Raw genomic sequence first — 26508 nt, 5'->3', positions numbered from 1 at the left:
TATTAGTACTTTTGCCCCATTTCACAGGATGATTGTGAGATTGGAAAGGGCTATTTATGTAAAAGAAAAACAGTATAAGTTTCAAGTTAGAATCAAAATCATTTGTCTGTGAATGGAGTGGAGAAGGAAGACTTCCTAGACCTACTGCACAACTTAGATGACTGATTTTGTTGATTAATCTGTTTGGATAGGCAGGTACTGTTTTGAGATGTGAAGACATTTGTTTATGTGTGATTTTCAGTGCTATTAACTAAAATGAGTAATTCTTTATTGTTGTTCTCCTGCATATGGAAACAGGAAGATAAAACTATTGGTACCAATTTCAGCCATCATGGATAAAAATACAAAGAAATGTAGAAATAGTGCAACTCTGAGTTACTGATAATCTTTGTACTTGTGACTTGCCCAATAAAGCCATTTTTTAAAAATCCCATGAAATTCAACCAAGAAACCAGAAAAATCCATTGTGTTAAAATTCCCTGGCTGAATTTGTTTTGCTGTGTGTGTGTGTATTTTAGCATTTTAAAGGAAGTACTATGTATCCCAGTTGGAAAACTCAAGCAATGTTTCATTGAGTTGTATTTATTACATAGTGTTTATTCTACCCATATCTACCATATGCATGGACAAGTGCTAGGTGCTGACATACAAACATAATTAACATGTGACCATCACAACCTCAAAATAGCCTTCTGTTAGTAGGGAGACAGACCACATGGACAGAGAAAGTGTCATGAGAGTGGGGCAGATTTGTCATGAAGACTAGCGTACTTTGTATTGGCTCAGTTTGTTTTTCTTCCTTCTAAATGCTTGCTAGAATTTTCTCATCTTTTTAATTGTACTGCTCAGGTGTGTGTTAAGAATCAGGCATCTCTGGGGCTGGCACTGTGCACAGTGGATTAAACCACCACCTGCAGCACTAGCATCCCATATGAGTGCTGGTTCCAGTCCTGTCAGGTCCACTTCTGATCCAGCTCCTTGCTAATGTGCCTGGGAAAGCAGCAGAAGATGGCCCAAGTACTTGGGCCCCTGCCACTTACTTGGGAGACCCAGGTGAATCTCCCAGCTTCAACATGGCCCAGACCCATGATTGCAGCTATTTGGGGAGTACAGCAGCAGATAGAATATCTCTCAGTCTCTATCCCTCTCCCTCTTTAATTCTGTAAAAATAAATATTTTTTTTAATAGACATCTCTTAACTTTTGAGGTATCCTTTGAAATTCAATAATCAGGCCAGTGCCGCGGCTCAATAGGCTAATCCTCCACCTGCATCACCAGCACACCGGGTTCTAGTCCCGGTCGGGGCACCGGATTCTGTCCCGGTTGCCCCTCTTCCAGGCCAGCTCTCTGCTGTGGCCAGGGAGTGCAATGGAGGATGGCCCAAGTGCTTGGGCCCTGCACCCCATGGGAGACCAGGAGAAGCACCTGGCTCCTGGCTTCGGATCAGTGCTGTGCGCCGGCCACAGCGCGCCAGCCGCAGCGGCCATTGGAGGGTGAACCAACGGCAAAGGAAGACCTTTCTCTCTCTCTCTCTCTCTCATTGTCCACTCTACCTGTCCAAAAAAAAAAAAATTCAATAATCAGTCCTTATGACTTGATCACAGAAATGATTGTAAGGAATGTAGGAAAATTTAGTCCCATAAAATTACCAGTTTTAAAAGTCAGTCTGTTAGTAACTGAGCCAAGTTCATCTTTTTGGAAAAAGAAAGGACCCTCTTATTCCACCCCACTCCCAAAGCACAACACACCTTAAAAAGTTTTTATCTTAGATGCTATCTACTACAGAAGAAATCTGTCTTGTTTTGGACTTTTTTCTCTGACTCCTTTGGGTGAATAAAACTTTGAATGTACTTTGAAGCTCAGGGCCTTGGTGGTTTTTGTGTGTAATAAAGAAGGTGGAAAAGCTGTTTCTGTGGCTCTTCTGCTCTTGCCTTTCCTTACCACCTCTTCCTCCACCACACAACTCTTGAGCTTGTGTTAGCAGCATGTGTCTAGCAGTGTTCCAGTTCCCAAGTGGCTGTGAACAACATGACTATGAAACTTCTCACTATAGGACAAAGTCATCCTGATTCCTTAATTCTGACTCTAGCTGATTTTGTTATCAAACCAGCATTTTGAGTAGATTTCTATGTTGAACCAATTCCACTGCACTCCCAGGCCACAGCAGAGAGCTGGACAGGAAGAGGAGCGGCCGGGACTAGAACCTGGAGTGCCGGCACTGCAGGTGGAGGATTAGCCAAGTGAGCCGTGGCGCCGGCCTTGTAGAGGCATTTTTTAAGACCTGCAAATGAGAGATTCTGTATGTTCTTTTTTATTATTAAAAAACCCACCATATTATCATGTCTTTGAATAATGCATCATTTTAATGTTATTCTCTGCATTTTTGAAGGCTGGGCTTTCGATTTTTGCCTACCTCCTATAGAATATCATCTGGCTTATCTGCCTGGTTTTTTTTTGTTTGTTTGTTTTTTTACAGGCAGAGTGGACAGTGAGAGACAGAGAGAAAGGTCTTCCTTTACCGTTGGTTCACCTTCCAATGACTGCTGCAGCCGGCGCACTGCACTGATCCAAAGCCAGGAGCCAGGTGCTTCTCCTGGTCTCCCATGGGGTGCAGGGCCCAAGCACCTGGGCTATCCTCTACTGCACTCCCAGGCCACAGCAGAGAGCTGGCCTGGAAGAGGGGCAACCGGGACAGAATCCGGTGCCCTGACTGGGACTAGAACCTGGGGTGCCGGCACCCCAGGCGGAGGATTAGCCTAGTAAGCCACGGTGCGGCCATGCCTGTTCTTTCTTCTTAAGTGTGTGTGTGTTTAATATTGTTTTCTGGCTGGCGCCGCGGCTCACTAGGCTAATCCTCCGCCTGCGGCGCTGGCACACCGGGTTCTAGTCCTGGTCGGGGCGCCGGATTCTGTCCCGGTTGCCCCTCTTCCAGGCCAGCTCTCTGCTGTGGCCCGGGAAGGCAGTGGAGGATGGCCCAAGTGCTTGGGCCCTGCACCCTATGGGAGACCAGGAGAAGCACCTGGCTCCTGCCTTCGGATCAGCGTGGTGCGCCAGCTGCAGCGCGCCAGCCGCAGCGGCCATTGGAGGGTGAACCAACAGCAAAGGAAGACCTTTCTCTCTGTCTCTTTCTCACTGTCCACTCTGCCTGTCAGAAAATAAAAATAAAAAAATATTGTTTTCTCCAATAATAATTCTCCGTGTATTAGTAATTCCCTCACTTTTTACAAACATTAGAAGAATATTTAGCAGTTGTGCTAGAGTCCCTAACATTCATAGCACCAAGAAGAGTTGAAATTTTCAAGAAAAGCTATGCTTTTTCCTTAAAAATTTAAAAAACTATAAGCAAAGCAAAAGAAGGGACTTGCCAAGGTCACCTTACTCCTCAAGGTTTTCTCCGGCATGACTTTACAATTCAGTCTTTGCCATTGCCATCATATACTTACTTTTACATTGAAATACTAATGCAGATATTATTTTTCACATGTAGATATTACTGACTTACAGAACCTGAAATGTTTCCAAGTTAGGTAATTTAATTTTTAACAAAAGAGAAAGGCTAATGGTTAGACAATAATATGATCAAATTACCAAAAGCTTCAAGATGATTCTATTTTAGTTCTCAGCCTAATGTATGTTCAAAAATATCTCTACTTACTGTAAGTAGTGCATTATGGAATTTTTTTAAGGTAACAGCTTGGGTGATAAAGAAGCCATTATCTTTAATTTGGTGTGTTTAACCCAAGTTAAATGTATGAGAAACTAAAAATGAGCTATAATGTTGTAACCTCACTTCCTGTACTTTTTAAGTTGATATATGTGTGAACCATATGTCCAGTAGGGTTTTCAAGAACCCACAGAAAAGATGCAAGAAAACTTGTGTAGTCTATCCTTGTGCTTTTGATTGATAAGAGATTTTACTTGTAGTTAAAGGAAATATAATGAAATCTCTTGGAAATCCTTTAGAAAAAGAAAATTCAGGATTCACTCCTTAAATTTCCAGATTTCTGTGCAGTTGATCAATTTAGAGAGATGCCTTACAATTCCTTATTTCCAGAAGAGATGAGAGGTTATAAAACCGTCTTAGCTTCTGCTACATCATAGATCAAAGAATCCTGTTTACATCTGGCTTGCCCAACTCTCCCGCCCCATTCCCATTCTGTCATAATTACTTACAGAAAGTACCTTGTTTACTGCATGTGTAACTTGTGTTGTGTTTAAAGCTCTGTCATTAGGGAGCTCTGTCGTTTTATCAAGTAATTCCACAGCCTAATTTTGATTAAAAATTGTTTAAGCAGGCCAGCGCTGTGGCTCAATAGGCTAATCCTCCACCTGCGGTGCTGGCACACCGGGTTCTAGTCCCGGTCAGGGCGCCAGATTCTGTCCTGGTTGCCCCTCTTCCAGGCCAGCTCTCTGCTGTGGCCCAGGAGTGCAGTGGAGGATGGCCCAAGTACTTGGGCCCTGCATCCCATGGGAGACCAGGAGAAGTACCTGGCTCCTGGCTTCGGATCAGCGCGATGCGCCGGCCGCGGCAGCCATTGGAGAGTGAACCAAAGACAAAAGGAAGACCTTTCTCTCTGTTTCTCTCTGTCTACTCTGCCTGTCGGAAAAAAAAAAAAAAATTGCTTAAGCAGAGGATTAGAGATGCCTGTATAAAATAAGAGTGGGATGACTGGGTTTTCTGTTTAAATGCAGCCCAGGTGATAAGTGTTACTGCATGTTGATCTCTGAGCAGACAGACAGGCTTTGTTTGTGGCCTGTGTATCTTTTACCACCAGCATTGGCCCCTTTGTGGGCAGTCCTGCAAAAATAGGCACAGAATGGAACTCTTGTGGGCATCTTTCTGTACAGATAGTTCTAATGAATTACAACTGCATTTCCAAAGAGACTGTCGTACTCTGTAGTATGTGTTCTGTAATTTCTGAGAAACTTTAAACAGACAAGTTTTTTTTTACCATTCTTAAAAATATTCCCTTCAAAAAGTGTTGAGTTCACTTCTTATCTGAATTCGTAAAAGAGATTGGTTTGTCCGTGTTTTTGAGCTCCCCTGGTATACTAGTTATAAATCAAAGCAGTGCCCTTTATTTCTTCTCTGTAGAATTTCCACCTGAGGTTGCACATCAGAATCATCTGTGGAGCTGTTTGCTTCCACTCCTAGAATAAGATTCAATAGGTATCAGACAGCACTGCGGCTCGCTAGGCTAATCCTCTGCCTTGCGGCGCCGGCACACCAGGTTCTAGTCCTGGTCGGGGCGCCGGATTCTGTGCCGGTTGCCCCTCTTCCAGGCCAGCCCTCTGCTGTGGCCAGGGAGTGCAATGGAGGATAGCCCAAGTACTTGGGCCCTGCACCTTATGGGATACCAGGATAAGCACCTGGCTCCTGCCATCGGATCAGCGTGGTGCGCCAGCCGCGGCGGCCATTGGAGGGTGAACCAACGGCAAAGGAAGACCTTTCTCTCTGTCTCTCTCCTCTCACTGTCCACTCTGCTTGTCAAAAAAAAAAAAAAAAAAAAAAAGATTCAATAGGTATGAGGTTAGGTTCTTGCACCTTTTTTTTTTTTTTTTTTTGGGTGGGGGGAGATATTTCTAAGAGACATACTTCCAGTTGAGGACTAACACTAGCAGTTTGCATTTGAATTGGCACCACACATTCTCCATATAACAGAGTTAGTTTTACTGATACTGGTTCTGTAACTTTACAAAGAGGAGCCTAGAAGGTAGTTAAAAGGAAATCCTGGGGGACTGGCAACACAGCACAGCAGGTTAAGCCACCACTTGCAATGCCTGCATCCCATTATGAGCACTGGTTAGAGCCCTGTCTGCTCCACTTCCAATTCAGCGCCCTGTTAATATGCCTGGGAAAGACATGGAAGATTTCCCAAGTGCTTGGGCCCCTGCCACTATGTGGGAGACACAGATGAAGCTCTTGGCTCCTGGCATTGGTTCTGGCCCAGCCTCATCTGTTGCAGCCATCTGGGGAGTGAACCAGTGGATAGAAGATCTCTGTCTCTCCCTCTCTCTAACTCTGCCTTTCATATAAATAAATAAAGCTTAAAAAAGAAAAAGAAATCCTAACTGTAAGAACAATTTAGGGGGCTGGCGCTATGGCATTGGAGGTAAAGCTGCCATCTGCAGTGCTGGCATCCCATATGGGCGCCGGTTCAAGTCCTGGCTGCTCCACTTCCGATCCAGCTCTCTACTATGGCCTGTGAAAGCAGTACAAGATGGTCCAAGTCCTTGGGCCCCTGCACCCACGTGGGAGACCTGGAAGAAGTACCTGGCTCCTGACTTCGGATTGGCACAGCTCTGGCTGTTGCAGCCAATTGGGGAGTGAAACAACGGATGAAAGACTCTCTCTCTCTCTCTGCCTCTCCTTCTCTCTGTGTCACTCTGACTTTCAAATAAATAAATACATCTTAAAACAATAAAGAGGCTCACTCTGCCAGGAATGCTAGCTCCTTTTCCTGCCGTCTCTCCAAGAAGTGCCTTGTGCCAAGTCCTGCCTCCCCCAGGAAGCCTGTGCAGCAACTCCAGCCTGCATTGCTTTCCCCCATGTCTTTAAAAAAAAAAAAAAAAAAAAAAAAAGAAGAAGAAGAATTTAGATTTTAAAAGGAACCAGTCTTTATAGATAAAAAAGCTAAACCACAGAAGCAAAGGCATTTGCTAAAGGTGGTATCAGAAGCAAATACTAGAGGGCAGATTTATGGTGCAGCAGTTTAAGCTGCCGATTGGAACCCCCACATCCCATTTTGGACTGCCTGGGTTGAGTCCTGGCTACCTGGACTTGGGTTCCTAGCACTCATGTGGGAAACCTGGGTGGTGCTCCTGGCTTCAGCCTGGCCTAACCCCAACTATTGAAGGCATTTGGGGGAGTGAATCAGCACATGGACACTCCCTCCCCACTTCTGTGTCTCTCTTTCAAGTAAATGAAAAAACAAAACACCCAAATACTAGATCCAAGACTGACCCGAGTGCTTTCTTCACTAATATATTGTACTTACTCCCTCTCCTGAAAGGAGAAGTTGAAGTTCCTAGGCAGGAGTTATAAGTGAGATTGCAGGTAGAAATTACACGCAATACCCAAAATGCTTTTGTGACTTCTTGGGAAATATGAAAACTTCTGGCAAGAGATGCCTAGATTTGGTATTAAAGATTGTCAAGAACAGGACGATCATTTGTCTCATTTAAACATTCTGAGATGTTGGCAACAAATCTAGGAAATTATGCCAATATTATATTTCTAAGCAAGCCTGACTTTTAGCTTGTACTTTAGAAAAAGATATTGTGCCCAGATTTGCAACTTAGCCAACTAAAGGAATACTATATTTATTAATTAGTATTAGATTTGACTGTTTTAAAATCCCAAATAACAGTAGCTCAATAAAGGTAGATTAACTTTTCTTTTGGATTAAAAAAAGAAATCTAGAAGAAAGGGAAGTCTGTCCTTCATGTGATTACTCCATAGCTGTCAGAGACTCAGATTCTTCTCTTTTTTGCTCCATCCCTTGGAACTCTCTTACATCCCCGTCTGTCGATTCTAGATGCCTCTAGACCTTTAAGCTAACTTGAAAAAACTTTATTGGGGCTGGCATTTAGCCTACTAACTTAGGTTAAGATACCTAAGTTCCATATCAGAGAGCTTGGGTTTGATTCCCACCTCTAACTCCTGGCTCCCGTTTCCTGCTTACACAGACCCTGGGAGGTAGCAATGATGGCTCAGGTGATTGGTTCCTGCCTTCCCTGTGGGAGACCTGGATTGAGTTTCTACCTCCTGGCTCTGGTGCTAGCCCAGCCCTAGCTGTTGTGAGCATTTGGAGAGTGAACCAACAGATGGGAGATATTTCTTTCTGTCTTCTCTCTCAGCCTCCCAAATAAAATTTTTAATTAATTAGAACTTTATTGATGACCAGTAAACCTGACCATCTTTATGAAAAATGAAAAGAACTTTTCTAGAGTCATCCCACCCAGTGGTTTCTGCTTCCATCTCATTGGTCATACAAAATTATAGGACGTAAATTTAAAAGATCCCCATATTCCATCTACCATGTATCTGACTAATAAAAGTAGTAAATCTCTAGGGTAGAGTGTTCTGCTTTGGATTAGCTGTTATGTTCTGTCTATTTTAAGTAAAGTGAAAAATTAGTTCTTCAAAACAACAGAGAAAACAAAGATACTTTAAATCCTGTTTCCTTTTGGAGATCAGGAGATTCAGAACAACCACAGAGATAATTCGGTGGATAGCCGAGCTAGCAGAAGCAGAGTATATACTGTATTAGCTGATGCAAGCTAGGAACAGGCATTGGGAAAAAAAATGTTCAAGTATGTGCGATACAAGATATACTGATGCAGCACACAAAATAATTAAATAGACATACCTCATAGCAATGAATCACATTAACTCAACTTTCTCTCCTTGAAAGAAAGCTGTGTTAGATGTACATCACCTCTGTCTGTATCCCACCTATAGAAAAAGGGAAGATGGGCCAGCACCGTGGCTCACTTGGCTAATCCTCTGCCTGTGGTGCCGGCACCCCGGGTTCTAGTCCCAGTTGGGGTGCTGGATTCTGTGCCGGTTGCTCCTCTTACAGTCCAGCTCTCTGCTCTGGCCCGGAAAGGCAGTGGAGGATGGCCCAAGTGCTTGGGCCCTGCACCTGCATGGGAGACCAGGAGAAGCACCTGGCTCCTGGCTTTGGATCGGTGCAGCACGCTGTCCACAGTGGCCATTTGGTGGGTGAACCAACAGAAGGAAGATCTTTCTCTCTGTCTCTCTCTCTCTCACTGTCTAACTCTGCCTATCAAAAACAAACAAACAAACAAAAAAACGAAAAAGGGAAGATGGAGAGAATGTTATCTAAAAAACTTGGATGCAGAAGCAAACGTTAATCCATGGCATATACAACTGTAGATCATAGTATGAATATGAGGTATAAATATTTCTGCTCTATGAAACCAGATAGATTTTTTTATGTTTAGTAGTCTCATTAGTAGCCATTGTTATCATGGTAATAGTTCACACATGTTTACTGAATGTCCAGTATTTGTGATGCATTTTCAGGAGGAAATTCATTCACAAACTGCTACTTTGGTGAGAGTCTAGTTTTTGCCTTCTTACAGCTATGAATTTTAAATCTTGGGGAAACCCAGCCTTGTATTTTTTATCCTATTTCCTTTCATAATTACTTATTAGCAACCAAATGCTAAGTGTCTGTTGACTTTTCTCCAGCTAACAGAAAACTACAAAGACTATGTGAAAAGAGAGCCAGTTGTGCTGGCCTTGAGCCAGCCTGCACCCTCTGTGACCTCATCCCTTCAATCTGAGTTCTCCATGGGGCAGCAGCAGTTGCTCACGGCTCCATTTGGCTCTGGCAGTAAGCATGAGGAATGCTAATGAAACCAGCTAATGCAACAAGATCTGTTAGTCTGGCCTGTGAGCTCAGTGAGCCATCCTTTGAACCTTCATGGAATTGCACTTTTGGGCATCCTTTGGGAAGAATAGTTTATGCTCTGATCCAATAATGGATTGGGGATGATTCTCTAATTTTTTTTTTTTTTTTTGTAGTGGAAATGCTTTTGGCACTCTGGTATTAAATAACTGCTTATTTGAACATATTGTACAATGACTTAGCCTTTCCCATCCATTATTAGTTCCCCTTGATGCTATTGTACTCAATTTTCTAATAGGGACTGTGAAAGAAAATGGAAATCTCACAGATCGTACTTGGGTTGTATCTTACTGCTAATGAGGTTGTCTCCTATTTTGCGTTTTGTGTCTCTTTCTCTTTACTCCCTTTTCCCTCTACTTTCAGGTGAGGGTCTCCCACAGGTATATTACTTTGGACCATGTGGGAAATACAATGCCATGGTGCTGGAGCTGCTTGGCCCTAGCTTGGAGGACTTGTTTGACCTCTGTGACCGAACATTTACTTTGAAGACGGTGTTAATGATAGCCATCCAGTTGGTGAGTTGGTATTTCTGTTCTGGGAGAGGGTAGGCTGCTCCCTTAGCCATACAGTTACTAGTTGTAACAACACCTAGTAAAATAGTACTTACAGGCTTGATGGCATTCTAGGAAGCTGGCTGGGGAAAAGGGGTTAACCTGTAGAAGTCACATTGTATCTGCGATTTGCTCTATTTTAAGATTTTACACCTTGGAGCACTACCCTGCCCTTTGCTGAAGCAGAAGCATGTAATTTAGATAAGGGAAAAAAGGATAATTTGATAGAGTTGCAAGTAAGTCCTCAATTGTCTTCTATGGTGTGTTTTTTTTTTTTTTTTTGAGATTTATATATTTATTTGAAAATCAGTTTTACACAGAGAGAGGAGAGGCAGAGGGAGAGAGGTCTTCCATCCGCTGGTTCACTCCCCAGTTGGCTGCAACGGCTGGAGCTATGCCAATACAAAGCCAGGAGCCAGGAGCTTCTTCCACATCTCCCACATGGGTGCAGGGGCCCAAAGACTTGGGCCATCTTCTGCTTTCCCAGGCCACAGCAGAGAGCTGGATCGGAAGTGGAGCAGCCGGGACTCAAACCAGCGCCTTTACGGGATCCTGGCACTGCAGGTGGCAGCATTACCCACTACACCTCAGCGCTGATCTCTTCTAAGGGTTTTAAAGGCATAGTTGTAAGGTCTTTTTTTTTTTTTAAGATTTATTTTTATATTTGAAATACAGAGTTACAGAGAAAGAGGTCTTCCATCCGCTGGTTCACTCCCCAAATGGCCTCAACAGGCAGAACTAAGCCGATCCGAAATCAGGAGCCAGGAACTTCTGGGTCTCCCATGTGGATGCAGGGGCCCAACGATTCGGGCCATCTTCTAAGAGGAGCAGCTGGAACTAGAACCGGCATTCATATGGGGCTTTAAAGCTGGGGCTTTAACCCACTGCACCATAGCACCTGCCCCTAGCTGTAAGGTCTTGTATGTCCTCCCTCTCCCCTCATCCAAGAAAAGATTGAACACATAACCTACTGCATTAATGCTCAGATTTAAAAGTTGAGTGACCAAGAATTTGCCTTAGTTCTCAAAGAGACTGATACAGCTGAAGAGGCAGCTCTTGGTATTACAGAGCAATAGCAGCTTACCGAGCAGTTAGATGGCTCCTTTGAGAAGTTTATCAGGCTTTTGGGAAAGATGTAAATGAATTGTCATTTGTTTGAAATGATGATGGTATTGCCCACTTTCCAGAAAAAATTTGGAAGTGTTAGAAAGTTGACGTTGACTCAATTTGAGTCCACAGTTCAGATGTCTGAGCCTCCCTCTCTGTAGTAAGTACCTAAACTTTGTAGATAGAAATATTGAATGAAATTTGAAATTTTTTTATGTCAGGGGTTTTATTTAACAATAAAAACTGCAGTCTTGTGTGTGAGATGTGCCTCCCTCAAATCTTTTTACCACACTGGCACATAACTTTTCTGACATGACTGAAGAACAACCTGCAGTCCTACTTCTGCTAGCAATGTGATGTCAAGCCAATGTTAACTTCTCTGGGCCTCACTTCCCTTATTTCTACAACAATTAGAGCTGGCAAGGTATGGGCAAAAGGTAAATGTGGCAATGGTACCTGTCTCAAAGACTGCTGACAGTGTGATGGCCTACCTGGGACTACTTTTCTCTCAAGCGCTTACTTTCTGAAGTGGAATAAAAATAACTGATTTTAATCGTCACTTGCAAATTGTGACATTATGAGATAAAATTGCATTGTTGTTTTATTTTAACTATACTTGTCGCTCCCCCTCTTCGTGGAGGAGCAACACTGAACCCTGCGCTGTTCTTTCGTCTGCTCGGCCCTCCCCGGGTTTGCTGCTGGTTCTTCCCGGGTTGGCTACTATCCCTTCCACCTCCGTGGAAGGGCAGTTCCCCCTGGCCACATTCCCCACTTCCGCAGGGGAGCGGCACACCGCCGGCCGGCTCTCTGGGGGCTGCACGGGTTCCCTTAGATGTTCCCCATAGATGTTCCCGGTGCATGCCGTCTCTCTCCTCCTTTATAGTCCTTCTCTGCCAATCCCAACTCGGCTGCCCACACGCCGAGTACGCTGCTCTCCAATCAGGAGCAAGTCCTACAGTTAATTGGTTGAACTGGAGGCAGCTGTGCGGAAGCTGTTTACTTCTCTCCCAGCGCCATATTGTGGGAGAGCAGATGCATAGAATAAGTCCTAATTCGAGCAACTTAGTCTAGTCCGGATTGCTCCCCACAGATCCCCCTTTCTTTTTATTTTTTGGCGTTGATACGCGCCTGTCTTCGGTGTCCCGCAGCACACACTCTGCTGTACTTGCTAGAGTTGCCACAGGCTCTTACAAGTCCTATCAATCAGGAAAACCGAATCCGGGTCCTCTCTTCGCCATTGTGAGGAGGTTTTTAGGCGCTGATGCGTGCCTGTGTTCGGTGCCCTGCAGCGCATGCTCTGCTCTGCTAGAACTGCCTGCAGGTGTTTACAAAACCTATCAGGCAAACCGAATCCAAGCCTTCTCATTGCCGTATTGTGGGGGAGACTTATTAGTGTTGGTTCGTGCCTATCTTCGGTGACCTGCAGCTCATACTCTGGTCGAGCTTTGCTGGCGCTTACCGCCTTAATTCAGGCAGACCGAATCCAAGCTTAATATTGTTGCATTGTGGGGAAGCTTTACTGATGTTAATTCGTGCCTGTCTTCGGTGACCTGCGGCTAGCCACCCAGGTACTCATCGCCTCACTAATCGGGCAGACCGAATCCAAGCCTTCTAATTGGCATGTTGAGGGGAGGCCTCATTTTTCTCTATTTCTCTATCTCCGGGCATTTCTATTTCTCCCATTTTACTTCTGTCTGCCAACATTCCTATTTCTCTTTTACTTCTAAACTTCTGTTTCTCTTATCCCCGCAGCTTTCCGGCACCTCGCCCCACCGGCGGGTTCCCGGCTCTGCGCCGCTTCAGCCCGCGCGCCTCTCTCATCTGCGCAGCCTCCCGGCTTTGCGAGGCTCGGCTTTGCGCGCTCCGCGGTCTCCACGCTTAACCCTTTCGCGTCTGAACCACGGCCTACGCCAGCATTCCCTATCTATTCACGCCCCGTGCTCTCTCTGCACGCGGCGGCTTCCGCGAGTAACACAGCGTAGCTTGCGTCTCCGCCACTAGGATTCAATCTAAGTTCCCCGGGCTAGCCTGGCGAATTCAACCCAGCGTACGTCTCCGCCCCACGATCTGGCTTCCCGTCCTTTGCTCCCCGGGCTAATCAGACGGATCCCAATCTGGCTTACGTCTCAGCTTCTGGTTTTAACTTTTCGCCCCCTATTCCCGGGCTAACTTGAGAATCCCAAAGTGGCTTTCGTTTCCGCCTTGGCCTGCCCCCCGCGGCTTCAATTTCCCTAACATTTTTCTCTACCCGGTATGTTTCCCCAAGCTTTCCTCCAACGATATTCCTCCCTCATTTCTCCTGGCCTCTCCCCACAGTCCGCGTCCGAGTCTGTTTGTTCTAGCTTTCACTTTCGCTTTCGACCTTAGAGATTCCTCCCAGCTTCCCCCCGTAGTCCGTATCCGAGTCTATGCCTAGGCTTTCAATAGCTTCTTCCGGCACCTTTTTCGTCCGGCTTTTCCCTAGGCTGTTTGCTAGTCTCTCTCTCCGATATTTTCCCTAGTTCTTCCCGTTTCTTCCCTCCTAAGTTTGCTATCCATCCTAGGTTTCCTATCCAAGCTAGGTTTCCTATCCGAGTCACGGCACCATTATGTCGCTCCCCCTCTTCGTGGAGGAGCAACACTGAACCCTGCGCTGTTCTTTCGTCTGCTCGGCCCTCCCCGGGTTTGCTGCTGGTTCTTCCCGGGTTGGCTACTATCCCTTCCACCTCCGTGGAAGGGCAGTTCCCCCTGGCCACATTCCCCACTTCCGCAGGGGAGCGGCACACCGCCGGCCGGCTCTCTGGGGGCTGCACGGGTTCCCTTAGATGTTCCCCATAGATGTTCCCGGTGCATGCCGTCTCTCTCCTCCTTTATAGTCCTTCTCTGCCAATCCCAACTCGGCTGCCCACACGCCGAGTACGCTGCTCTCCAATCAGGAGCAAGTCCTACAGTTAATTGGTTGAACTGGAGGCAGCTGTGCGGAAGCTGTTTACTTCTCTCCCAGCGCCATATTGTGGGAGAGCAGATGCATAGAATAAGTCCTAATTCGAGCAACTTAGTCTAGTCCGGATTGCTCCCCACAATACTGTCTTTTCCTGTCTTGGTATTATGTATTTGTAGCAGAAAATATCTTTTGATTGACAAATCAGTAGTAATTCGGGGTAAAGAAGAGATGAGTTTTGTCTTTATTCAGATAATTAAAACCTTGTACTGGCTTAAAAATTTTTTGATGTATTTTTCCAACATACTTCTTTAGAATATTTCCATCACATTTTCCTTTCGTAGCTTTCTCGAATGGAATACGTGCACTCAAAGAATCTCATTTACCGAGACGTCAAGCCAGAGAATTTCTTGATTGGGCGACAAGGCAATAAAAAAGAACATGTTATACACATTATAGACTTTGGACTGGCCAAGGAATATATTGACCCTGAAACCAAAAAACATATACCTTACAGGGAGCACAAAAGTTTAACTGGAACGGCAAGATATATGTCTATCAACACGCATCTTGGCAAAGGTGTGTTTGTTTTCTGCTTCATGAAAAGGGCAAGTCATTAGAAGAGCTTTTTGTTCAATAGTGTTTTTATCCCTGTTGTTCATTACAACTTGTGGTTCTTACTCCTTCGCAAGGTAAGTGATTTTTATACTTGACAAATTGAGATGGTAAGTGAATGGCTTTTCTAAGTATCCCATTGACTACTTATTCTTTATTTTAAAAAAAGATTTATTTTTATTTGAAAGGCAGAGTTATAGAGAGAGAGAGAGGGAAAGACAGAGAAAGAGAGAGAGATCCTCCATGCACTGGTTCACTCCCCAAATGGTGGCAATAGCTGGGACTGGGCCAGGTCAGAACCAGGAGCTTCATCTATGTCTTCCATGTGGTTGTAGGGCCCCAAGCACTTGGGCCATCCTCCACTGCTTTCCCAGGAGTATTAATAGGGAGCTGCGTTGGAAGTGGGGCAGCTGGGTCTCTAACCAGCACCCATGTAAGATGCTGGCTTTGCAGTAGCAGCTTGACCCATTACACCTCAGTGCCAGCCCCTTACTTCTTACTTTTTTTTTTTTTTTTTTGACAGGCAGAGTGGACAGAGAGACAGAGAGAAAGGTCCTCCTTTTGCTGTTGGTTCACCCTCCAATGGCCGCTGCGGCCGGCACACCGCGCTGATCTGAAGGCAGGAGCCAGGTGCTTCTCCAGGTCTCCCATGAGGTGCAGGGCCCAAGGACTTGGGCCATCCTCCACTGCACTCCCTGGCCACAGCAGAGAGCTGGCCTGGAAGAGAGGCAACCGGGACAGAATCCCGCGCCCCAACCAGGACTAGAACCTGGTGTGCCGGTGCCATAGGTGGAGGATTAGCCTATTGAGCCGCAGCGCTGGCTACTTCTTATTCTTTACATTGCATTTCCAAATGCTGTTTCTCAGCAATGTGATGACTTGAATTATTTTAGAAAGGTGATAACATTTTCGTGAGTTTAGTAATGAGTTTGTTGATTATATGTATCTTTCATCATGTATGATAGTCCTGAAAAGGACATCAGGCAAAGGGCATCACTAAAACGTGAATGAGGCTTCTGTTCACTGTGCATAATTCTGTGCAAAATTCTTCAAGGAAGAGCTGCTGTCTTACTCAACAAAAATATATTTGCATTACCATGAGCCTTGCATTTTATTCTGCATAAACAATCTGCACAAATATTTCTGGAAGCTGTAATCAAGTCGGAAGACCTTACTTGTTAGAAGAACTAATCCAAGAAAGAGTGTTTATGAGAGAAGTCTCGTGAACAGTAGGCTCCTTGGCAGCTTTTCTAAAAAGCTTCCCTTTTTATCTGCTCTAAAGAAAAGATCCCTAGGTGATTAAAATATGTTTGAAAATCAGCATCCTACAGAGTAAACAGAATATTATCAGGTTCCACACTCTCAGATGTAGCTAATTATATAAAGTTTTTAAATATTAATGAAGTGTTGTGTGCTAATAGGTATTTTAAAGACTTATGTAGTATCTACTAAGTTTTGCCTCATTGAGTAAACTGTACAAGTATTCAGATGGGGACTTTGGTGGTTATGGAGACTAAACGACATCACAAAAGAGTTTGACACAGCTTGGACTGAAATCATGAATGCTTGACTGAAATCATGAATGTTTTAGTAACCACATGGAAATCCTTACTTAACTAAATGTGATCCTTTAAAATTAGACTGGGGGCCGGCGCTGTGGCTCACTTGGTTAATCCTCTGCCTGCGGCGCCAGCATCCCATATGGTGCCGGGTTCTAGTCCTGGTTGCTCCTCGTCCAGTCCAGCTCTCTGCTGTGGTCCAGGAAGGCAGTGGAGGATGGCCCAAGTGCTTGGGCCCTGCACCCACACGGAAAACGAGGAAGAAGCACCTGGCTCCTGGCTTTGGATCGGCGTAGCACCAGCTGTAGCAGCCATTTGGGGAGTGAACCAATGGAAGGAGGACCTTTCTGTCTGTTTCTCTCTCACTGTCTCTACCTGCCAAACAAATAAAAAAAAAATTAGACCAGAAGATCCTCTGTCATTTATTATTGATATCACTTTGGAAAGTTACATAATCTCTCTGAAATTTGGAAAATTAGGCTAATACTTCATAAGGATTTTTTAAAAAATATTTATTTTATTTATTTGAAGGGTAGAGTTAGAGAGAGAGAGATCTTTCATCTGCTGCCGGTTCAGTCCACAAATGGCTGCAACAACTGGGGCTGGGCCAGGCTGAAGCCACAAGCTTCATCCAGGTCTCCCAGGTGGGTGCAGGGGCCTGAAGACTTGGGCCATCTCCTGCTGCTTTCCCAGGAGCATTAGTAAGGGACTGGATCAGAAGTGGAGCAGCCAGGACTCGGAGCAGGTGCCCATATGGAATGTTGGCATTGCAGGCACCAGCTTAACCCATTACAGCACAATGCTAGCCCCCACAAGAATGTTTTGAAGGTTGAATGGCTTTGTACAGATAAAAGCACAATACCTAGCTCAGATCTCTTACAGCGTGCTCAATAGCCCTCTCTTCTTCCTCATGACATGCACTCATCTTTTTACAGGGAAACAGACTGTGCCTTACATACTGAAGTCAGGATTGTTTGATTTGACTGACAAACTCTAGAAGTTCTGATGCCTGCTTCCTAGACTCAGTAGTTTGTGTACTGATTTTATTATTCTTGTCAAGAAGGGCAAGAACAGAAAAGGGATAGGTATCTATTTATGTTTGTATAAAATATAGTTTAATGGTTAAGAAAAGGGGGATGGTAGACATTTGGCCTAGCAGTTAAGTCACTGGTTAAGATGTCTGTGGTTGTGATGATGGCTCAAGTAGTTGGGTTCCTGCCACTCCTGTTGGAGTCCTGGATTGCTTTCCTAGTTCCAAACTTCTGGCCATGGGCCATTAAGAGCACTCTCTTTCCTTTTCTCCCTTTCCCTCTCTCGTTATTTCTCTCCTTCTCAACTTACCCCTTTCCTTCCCTTTCTGTCTCTCTCTCAAATAGTTTAAAAAAAAACAAAACAGGGATGCAGTTTCTGGCTTTTTCATTTAATAATGAAATGATTTTGATCTAGTAGCCTTCCTCCCTCAGCCTCAATTATCTATAAAACAGATACAATGATAGTACCTATAAAATAGGTTCTGATGGATGTTGCATAAAAAGTATTTAACATAGTGCCTGCTCATGACCTCATAGGTCACTCTGTGTGGAAGTTATTGTTATTATTATTATTATTATGTGCACAAGAGTACATTTTAAGCAACTGTTGTGAATCTGACTAGGTACTTCATCTCTTAGTGTGCTGCCATTCCTGCTGGAACTTGATCTCTAGACTTGGACTTCCTGAGTTCCAGAGTTTGGCTCAGATCCAACCTGTCACCATATTTTATTTTTCCATATCACAGATGGTTATCATCACCCTTTAAACCATCCCATGTCTCAGAGAGTTTTCCTTAAGAACTCTAATGCCACTGATTTTTAAATGAATTGTGTATTTTATGTTGTAGTGAAGTAAAAAAGTCTGGGAACTGTTTTGTGAAAGAAGAGACCAAGGGAAGAACCTCCTAAACCTGACATTCAATGTCACTTCAGCCACCTTCCCACTGCCGAAGCAGCCCAGCATGTATTACTTAATGGTTGAAATTTAGGCCGGCGCCGCGACTCACTAGGCTAATCCTCCACCTAGCGGCGCCGGCACGCCGGGTTCTAGTACGGGTCAGGGCGCCGGATTCTGTCCCGGTTGCCCCTCTTCCAGGCCAGCTCTCTGCTGTGGCCAGGGAGTACAGTGGAGGATGGCCCAGGTGCCTGGGCCCTGCACCCTATGGGAGACCAGGAGAAGCACCTGGCTCCTGCCTTTGGATCAGCACAGTGCGCCGGCCACAGCGGGCCAGCTGTGGCGGCCATTGGAGGGTGAACCAACAGCAAAAGGAAGACCTTTCTCTCTGTCTCTCTCACTGTCCACTCTGCCTGTCAAAAAAAAAAAAAAAAAAAAAAGGTTGAAATTTAGGCAGAAGCACTGGGTCACCCTGTCCCTTTTCTTCAACAAAAGATAATTAATCTAAAGTCAGGGGTGTAATACATGTAAATCAAGCACATCTTTCTGATTGGTTAAAAGCAAGTCTATGTGGTGTTGAAGAATTTTATATTCTGCTGGTCTTGCTGGTTCTTGAAATTGAAAATATCCTCCATGGAAAAGTCAAGGCATGTAGAAATGATGACTGGAGTGTTCAAAGAAGCATGGGGAATAATGCATGCTTTGGTTTTCACTGTTACTTTTTTCTTGAAAGATAATTTCTTAAATTATCTGTTCTTAAATAAAGTATTAGATTGGAAAATAGTTTTTCAGATTATCCAGGTAGCTGTTCTCATCTCAGATGAGGAAATTGAGGCCCAAAGTATGTGGAGTGGCCATGCTTCACCAGATTAAAATAATGGAAAGGGTGAGCCAAGAGAGACCTACATCATTGACTGAGGAAGCACTGTTTTTTCTCTCATCAGAATTCCACAACTCTTTTTTTGTAGTTCTCAGGATTTGAAAAGTTACTTTGTTACTTATTGCAGTGAGTTTTAAAAATTTTTAATCTCACCTTGTAACTGAGTTTTCTGTGAAGAGAAATCTTTTTTTCTGTAGGCTTGAACAATACTGAAAATGTGGAGAGTTTCGCCCTCTGGTGCTCAACTAACTAAAATGCAACCATTTGTCTGGTTCACTTTTTATTACCAAGGGCCTCCTGTTACAGGAAGTGGATATAAAAATGGAGAGGCGATGAGTAGGTGTGACATGGTGTGAGAGACTGCAGAGTGTGAGTCCCCTATGTGCCCTGCTTTATGGGAGGCCTTACCTCACCTGCTGTTCTTTCTGGTTTTCACTGCTACCCTGATGTTCTATGAACAAACTATTTTTGCCCACTTGCTTTTTGTTTTCAATTATTTATAATATTTTATTGCAAACTCGGACAAGCCACACATGCAGAAGCTTCTGATGGTCTTGCTGTTTTTTATTTCATTCCTTTCAAGACTGGGTACGCAAGCTGTTTTTCCTATTGTTTTACCTCAGGTTGCCTCCAGATCCCACTAGGGACCACCTTTCAAAAACCCTCCTCCAACCCCCATTTAGAAAGTTGCTTTTTCTTTCTGCATTTATCCTGTAGAGAACTATTCACTCTTTTTCATGCAAATTTCATGTAATTCAAGGCTGCAGTTGAACGTGTTGTGCTCCTTTATTTTGAGTAAGCTAAGTGGCTTTCTCTGCTCGGCTTTCTTGGGTTTCTTTCTGTACAAAGAAAACTCCATCAGGTTGAAGGTAGCCTTTTAGTCTTGCTTCTGTAATTCCTTCCCTTCTCCCCCACCCCTCCCTCCCTCCCATTCCTTCCTTCTTGGTATTTTTGACATGTAATTGCACATATTTATGGGGGTACAGAGTGATATGCATACAGTGTGTTACAGTTGGATCAGTGTAATTGGCATATCCATCAGCTCATACATTTATCATTATATAAAGGATATTCAAAATCCTTTGTACTAGGCATTTTGAAAAACACAATATATACTTGTTATCAACCATTGTTTCCCTATGTAATTTCTTTTGATAAAGCCCTAAGCTTGAGTCTGGGGGAGAAACACATAAAATGTCAGAAATGAACCATAATTGGCAAATTAGAAATAGAGGCATGACTGCTTATATTCATTCTGTTAACCAGAGAATGTGTGGGATATTTTCTGAGATGAAGTTGAAGTTTTTATTAACTTCTGCATTTGATATTTCTTTACCATCTTCATCTTCTCAATTGAAAGGAAAGAAAAACTGAACAACTTGTTTAAGATACGCTCCCAGAATGTAGAGACTCTTTTCTGTGTCTACAGAGAGGACCTTAGTCATAAATTTTAAATTTTCTTAAGATAGTTATTGGATGTGATACAAATGGAATGGGAGCCAAGAGATAATGCATTGACGTTTGCTTGATTTTAAGTGTTAATTTTTATAAAGAATAAAAAGTGCTAAGTATATACACTAGGCATTCTGTAGCTTATGTCTTTGCAGGCCCAGCCAGAGTGGATATTTTAATGGCATCAGCTGTTTTTGATCTGCTGCTCACTTTCCCTGGTAGTAACCAAAGGGTAATTGTAGCTCCTATACTGGAAATAGCGTTTCATTTAAATCATTCATTTTTAGGAGGGTGATGACATTGAGTGAGAGGTGGTTACTTACAATTTAATGATTTGGGATTGATTTTAATTTATGTTTTGTGCTTTTCACTTGGTATTTGCTTACCAACAACATACCTAGACAAAGGAAGTACACGTTTTTTGGTTTTGATCTAGCATACTACCCTGGTGTAGGCATACAGTAAGCAGAGCCTTTCCAGAGCAGAGGGTTTCTGAAGGGATTATTGGTTTTGAACCCCTTTCTGCTTTAATAACTGCCAACATAACGTGTGATCTGTCTTCCCTTTTAGAGCAAAGCCGGCGAGATGATTTGGAAGCCCTAGGCCATATGTTCATGTATTTCCTTCGAGGCAGCCTGCCCTGGCAAGGACTCAAGGTATCCTTGAAAGTGCTCAGTGGGGGATTTTGTTCAATGTCAGTTGTTAATGAAGGGGCTGCTGGCTTGTCTCTAAGCAGCACAGGAGGGACGATTGGCTACAGAGATGCAAATTGGGGATCAGGTGCATTAGTCTGTGTTGTAAATGCTCACCTGGTCGACGGAAGCTCTGTTCTGTTCACATTCGTCTTCTGAGCTTTCTAATCCTTCTTCTTGTCCTTGGGTTTTCCATCTTTTCCCTTCCTCCCAGTTTTGGCAATGCTGCTTTTCTGTGTGTGTCCATAGTATTCCTCCTCCACTACCATTACAGGGCAGGAGGAGTGTTCTCTGTGTTTTATAGAATTTCTGGAACAAATTGATGACAGTAGCTGTAACACGTTTTACCAGAAAGGCCAGCAGGGATCCTTTGTAGGCTAAGAACTCGCCTGAGCTAAAGTGAAAATCCAGGTTTAACATAGCTGTTCAAGTGCACTGTTGAATCAATGCCTATTCAGACAAAAGCCATTCCTTGCAAAATGTGCAGAGCTTAAATAGCCTTCCTTACATAGACATCAGTACAGTGCCTACATGTCAGAGCTATTAATTAGTATAAGCATTATAATTACTCTGGCTGTTATACATGGTGAGCTTCTGACCCATCTTAAGTCCTGTTGGGTGGTTAAATGTGAGCCATATTTTTTAGTTCTAATTCATTTCAGCATGTAAATGTGGAAAGACGCTTAATCTCTAGCTTGGACTACTTTTATACGCCCCCCTTCCATAAGGGCAGAATGATTTGTTTTGCTATTTCTTAAGACTTTGTTTTTAAAAAGTAAGGCATCTACCCATTCCCTTTGAGAAGATTTTACTTCTTCACCCTTAAATTTCTCTACATTTGTCTGCTCCCTGGTTTTGGTCATGTGCATCTTCTCATTGATACTGACAGCTTTCAAATATGGTTTCAAATCTCGCTTGCTCATCATATAGCCAAACAGCACGTTCATGTTCAGTAGTAACTGCTTGAAATTCTGTCATGATCTGTGAATCACTGTAGTGATTTTGTCAACTTACTTTAGAAGCCTGTTCCTTAAATCTGGGAGTGGCAGGCTGGATAGAGCCTGCTAAGAGTCCTTCAGCCCACTGCTGGGCCGAGGTCCCCGGAGCTGTCTGTCTGCAGACCTGATACCCCAGACTTGCTTGTTTGCCGTGCCCTAACTATAAGGAACTTTTTTTCCACCTGGAAGCACTTTGGAAAAAGCCAGTTTTAAAGATGTCTTCTTTTTTTCTCCTCAATTTTTCAATATATGTGTATTGGAACTATGCATCTACTTCCCTCACGTGGATTAGCAGTACTTAAAATCTCAATTTGGAGCTAATCTAAGAGGAAGAAGGCTGAATCGCTGTTGAACTCTAGTGGTCTTGAAAGATTACTAAGTTTCTGCAGTTTTGAATATTGATACAAAATGCTTTTATTTTCTTACCCTAAAACCACTTATCTCATCATATCTGATGATGTTTCTCTGAGACTACTAAATATATTTGAAAGTAAATCTGCCAGGACACAAGCAGATGCTTGTACATATCTAAGTGCATCTTTTCTGCTACACCTCTTATTTGTTAGTGTTGGAGAGAAACAAAAGCAACAAATCCTGCCAAGTTGAGGAAAACAGTCATTGTGTCTGAAACAGATTAAACCTCCATACACTGCATCTCTTTCCAAATAACTTTCTTTACTCTGCAGGCGGATACGTTAAAAGAGAGGTATCAAAAAATCGGTGACACAAAAAGGAACACTCCCATTGAAGCTCTGTGTGAGAACTTTCCAGGTAGGATGCTAACAGGACACTCCAGCCCACGACTGAAGTTCTGAAGTAGGTGGAGTTCATGACTTGGCCTGTCTTGAAAAGGGTGCTGTCCAACTAATTTACATTTCCTCTTATTGTTCACACCAAGGTAGGGTTTTTTTTTTTCTCCCCACTTTTATTAGGTCCCTAAAGAAAACTCCAGTATTAGATGTTCTGTACGGATAGCCCCAGAGTGGCCCGGAGCTGCCTGCCATGGGAAGCCTTCAGTTACTGAACGTGGCCTTTCACCTCTTTCCCAACAGAAGAGATGGCAACCTACCTGCGATACGTCAGGCGCTTAGACTTCTTTGAAAAACCTGACTATGAGTATTTACGGACGCTCTTCACAGACCTCTTTGAAAGGAAAGGCTACACCTTTGACTATGCCTATGACTGGGTCGGGAGGCCTATCGTAAGTATCCTCTTTTTACCTCACCACCTCCTTTGTGGGCCAGTAGGAAACTATCAGCTTAACCTTCCCTGGTGGCTTACTGGTTACAATTTGGCACTCTCTTGCTCTCAAAACTATCAGCTTAAAAGCCAGCCTGCTGTAGTTTTACTGAATTTTGAGTCCTGCCTGCGGTTGCCGTTGCATGGCCAGACCAAATGATCCTGCAGGTCATCTGTGGCCCACAAGCCGGACGTTCCCCACTCCTGCTTTACAGGGTTGTTCCCTAAGTTACCCTAGGTAGAGTTAGAAAGTAGAGATTATACATTTCAAATTCTAACTTGTATATCCTAAGATACCAGGATTTAAGCCACTTTTTTAGGAGCTTTCCTTTAAATGATTCAGAAGTTGTTGCTGCATCACTGATAAGATACCTGGCTTCTGTGGAAGTGGAAGCCAACACCATAGGAAACTTTTGAATTTGCTATTCGGCCAGAGGTCCACAGGGCAGGAGTGCAGGCTGACAGATACTGCTGTAAGATGATCTTTTATTTTCAGACATCACCTATTCTCCAAGACTGTTGAGGACCAGGCCGCCTCCCTTTTGCAGATGAGCAAACTGAAAAGCAGGACAACTTGAAACTACTCTTGGTAGCTGAAATTCTACTCTGTTAGAATTGCAGAGGCATCAGGTTGGACCTGTTTTATCCATTTGACTTTTTGTTTCATTTTTCCAGCCGACTCCAGTAGGGTCAGTTCATGTAGATTCTGGTGCATCTGCAGTAACTCGAGAAAGCCACACACACAGAGATCGGCCATCACAACAGCAGCCTCTTCGAAATCAGGTATGTGCTGGTCCTTCCTTATTTTGGACGTTCTGCTTCTTGGCTAATACTAAAACCCAAATTCTCCAGTTTCTCTGCATTAGTGTCTATGTTGGAGTTAAAGACAAGGCCTGCCTTTCTCAGTGATATGTTATGATGTTGTGCGGTTTGATGGCGTAGCTCTGAGGGCATATGCTGAGATTTGGCCAGGTGGCTTCTCTGAAGTGTTCACTGTGGAGAATCTGGACCTGCCAGTGTCCATTGGCTGATGAGGGGGATCTAGCTGTGAGTTAGGGTCTGAGGTACTCTGCCGCACGACCTACTTACTAGACATACAAGATGTACCATTATCCCACTTTGGGACTTACTGCAGTCCAGTCCTGGTATTCTTTTTTTTTTTTTTTTTTTTTTTGTATTTTTGACAGGCAGAGTGGACAGTGAGAGAGAGAGACAGAGAGAGAAAGGTCTTCCTTTGCTGTTGGTTCACCCTCCAATGGCCGCCGCTGCAGCCGGCGCACCGCGCTGATCTGATGGCAGGAGCCAGGATCCAGGTGCTTTTTCCTGGTCTCCCATGGGGTGCAGAGCCCAAGCACCTGGGCCATCCTCCACTGCACTCCCTGGCCATAGCAGAGAGCTGGCCTGGAAGAGGGGCAACAGGGACAGAATCCGGCGCCCCGACCGGGACTAGAACCCGGTGTGCCGGCGCCGCAAGGTGGAGGATTAGCCTATTGAGCCACGGCGCCGGCTCCAGTCCTGGTATTCTTGCCAATTCTTGGTTCTTTCTTGCCAGTTAAGAAGAACATTCAGCTAAAACTGAACATGAACTGCCACCTTCACACCACCCCTTGTTTCTGTACCCACCTTAATTCCACAGCTGTCCCTGATCTGAGAAGGCCCTGCAGTAAGGGCTCAGCTTTGTTTTTTTGTTTTTTGGTTTTTTTTTTTGTTTTGTTTTTTTGACAGGCAGAGTAGACAGTTAGAGAGAAAGAGAGACAGAGAGAAAGGTCTTCCTTTACCGTTGGTTCACCCCCCAATGGCCGCTGTGGCCGGCGCACTGTGCTGATCCAAAGCCAGGAGCCAGGTGCTTCTCCTGGTCTCCCATGGGGTGCAGGGCCCAAGCACTTGGGCCATCCCCCACTGCACTCCCTGGCCACAGCAGAGAGCTGGCCTGGAAGAGGGGCAACCGGGACAGAATCCGGCGCCCCGACCCGGACTAGAACCTGGGGTGCAGGTGCCACAGGCAGAGGATTAGCCTGTTGAGCCGTGGCACCAGCCCTTTGTTTGTTTTAGGCCATTCCAGAGAAGGCTGTGTCACCTGTCCTTCAGTGTTCACTGATTGGGAGATTAGTAGTCTAGGGGAGGGACAAAGGAGGCAAACATGGGGGAAAAATTTAATAAATTTGATACCACCTTTAAAAAAGACTAACTGGGAAGAAAACAAGACAAAGGTTTTTATCTTTATATTTTATAAAAGTATTGCTAAGAGAAAAAGAGACTCTGTAGATAAATAAGAAAAGCATAATAAACAGATTGTGTATGTGTGTGTCTGCATGTGTTTTTGTTTTTATCATTATCAGATATCAAATTAGCTTGTTCTCCCTCCTCCTGATCCCTCTTTTTATTAACAGAAATTTTTACAAGGAAAAAAAATGTCACCCGACAGCACAGGTGCATGCACATAAGTTAAAATCAGTATATAGTTGTACAGACACATGTGTAAAATGAAGTCCATCCACCTACATAGATTACTTACCAGTAACTGTGTACTCTTCGCAAAATATCTGGTTTGGTAGGTAAGAAAAAAATCTGTAAAGAAAGGAAAGCTATGGATTAGAGAAAAGAAAATGAGTTAAAAAAATAAGTAAAAAGTTGGAATTTTTCTTTTTTATTTTTTTTTAAAGGATTTATTTATTTTGAAAGTCAGAGCTACACAGAGAGAGAAGGAGAGGCAGAGAGAGGGTAGGGTAGGTCTTCCATCCGCTGGTTCATTCTCCAGATGACCACAATGGCCAGAGCTGCGCCAATCCAAAGCCAGGAGCCAGGAGCCAGGAGCTTCTTCTGGGTCTCCCACAGCATGCAGGGGCCCAACCACGTGGGCCATCTTCTACTACTTTCCCAGGCTATAGCAGAGAGCTGGATCAGAAGTGGAGCAGCTGGGACTCAAACCGACGCCCATATGGGATGCCAGCACTGCAGGCGGCAGCTTTATCCGCTGTACCACAGCGCCGGCCCCAAAAGTTGGAATTTTTCAAATTCAAACATTAATCAGGTTCTCAGTTATATGCTGTAATCAAATTAGTTATCTAAGACTTATAAGATCACTAACTTTTTATGTATTTATTTGTTTTGAAAATCATAGTTACAAAG

General features: G+C 44.0%; 1 protein-coding gene and 1 non-coding gene across 20 annotated transcripts in view; both read left to right on the top strand.

The window, feature by feature from the left end:
- Positions 1–26508, top strand: part of CSNK1G1 (casein kinase 1 gamma 1) — a 211151-nt gene that overhangs the window by 144141 nt on the left and 40502 nt on the right. For 14 of the 19 annotated variants that reach the window (XM_070054371.2, XM_002718123.6, XM_051821874.3 and 11 more), the window contains 6 exons: positions 9804–9955; positions 14363–14597; positions 21021–21106; positions 22827–22911; positions 23193–23341; positions 24055–24162. In XM_070054371.2, coding sequence (XP_069910472.1) covers positions 9804–9955; positions 14363–14597; positions 21021–21106; positions 22827–22911; positions 23193–23341; positions 24055–24162 — 815 coding nt within the window. The remainder of the gene's footprint in view (positions 1–9803; positions 9956–14362; positions 14598–21020; positions 21107–22826; positions 22912–23192; positions 23342–24054; positions 24163–26508) is intronic. The other 5 variants (XM_051821876.3, XM_002718121.6, XM_051821873.3 and 2 more) reach the window with 1 other exon arrangement.
- LOC127484064 (small nucleolar RNA U13) lies at positions 11305–11411 on the top strand. The gene has a single exon (XR_007910843.1). It is a non-coding gene; the product is annotated as a small nucleolar RNA U13 (small nucleolar RNA).

The sequence above is a fragment of the Oryctolagus cuniculus genome, chromosome 12 (genome assembly GCF_051225735.1).
Source record: "Oryctolagus cuniculus isolate XC-2025 breed Fujian yellow rabbit chromosome 12, ASM5122573v1, whole genome shotgun sequence".
In the NCBI taxonomy this organism is placed as follows: domain Eukaryota; kingdom Metazoa; phylum Chordata; class Mammalia; order Lagomorpha; family Leporidae; genus Oryctolagus; species Oryctolagus cuniculus.
Note: the sequence above shows the minus strand (reverse complement) of the source record. Positions and strands in the feature narration are given on the sequence as shown.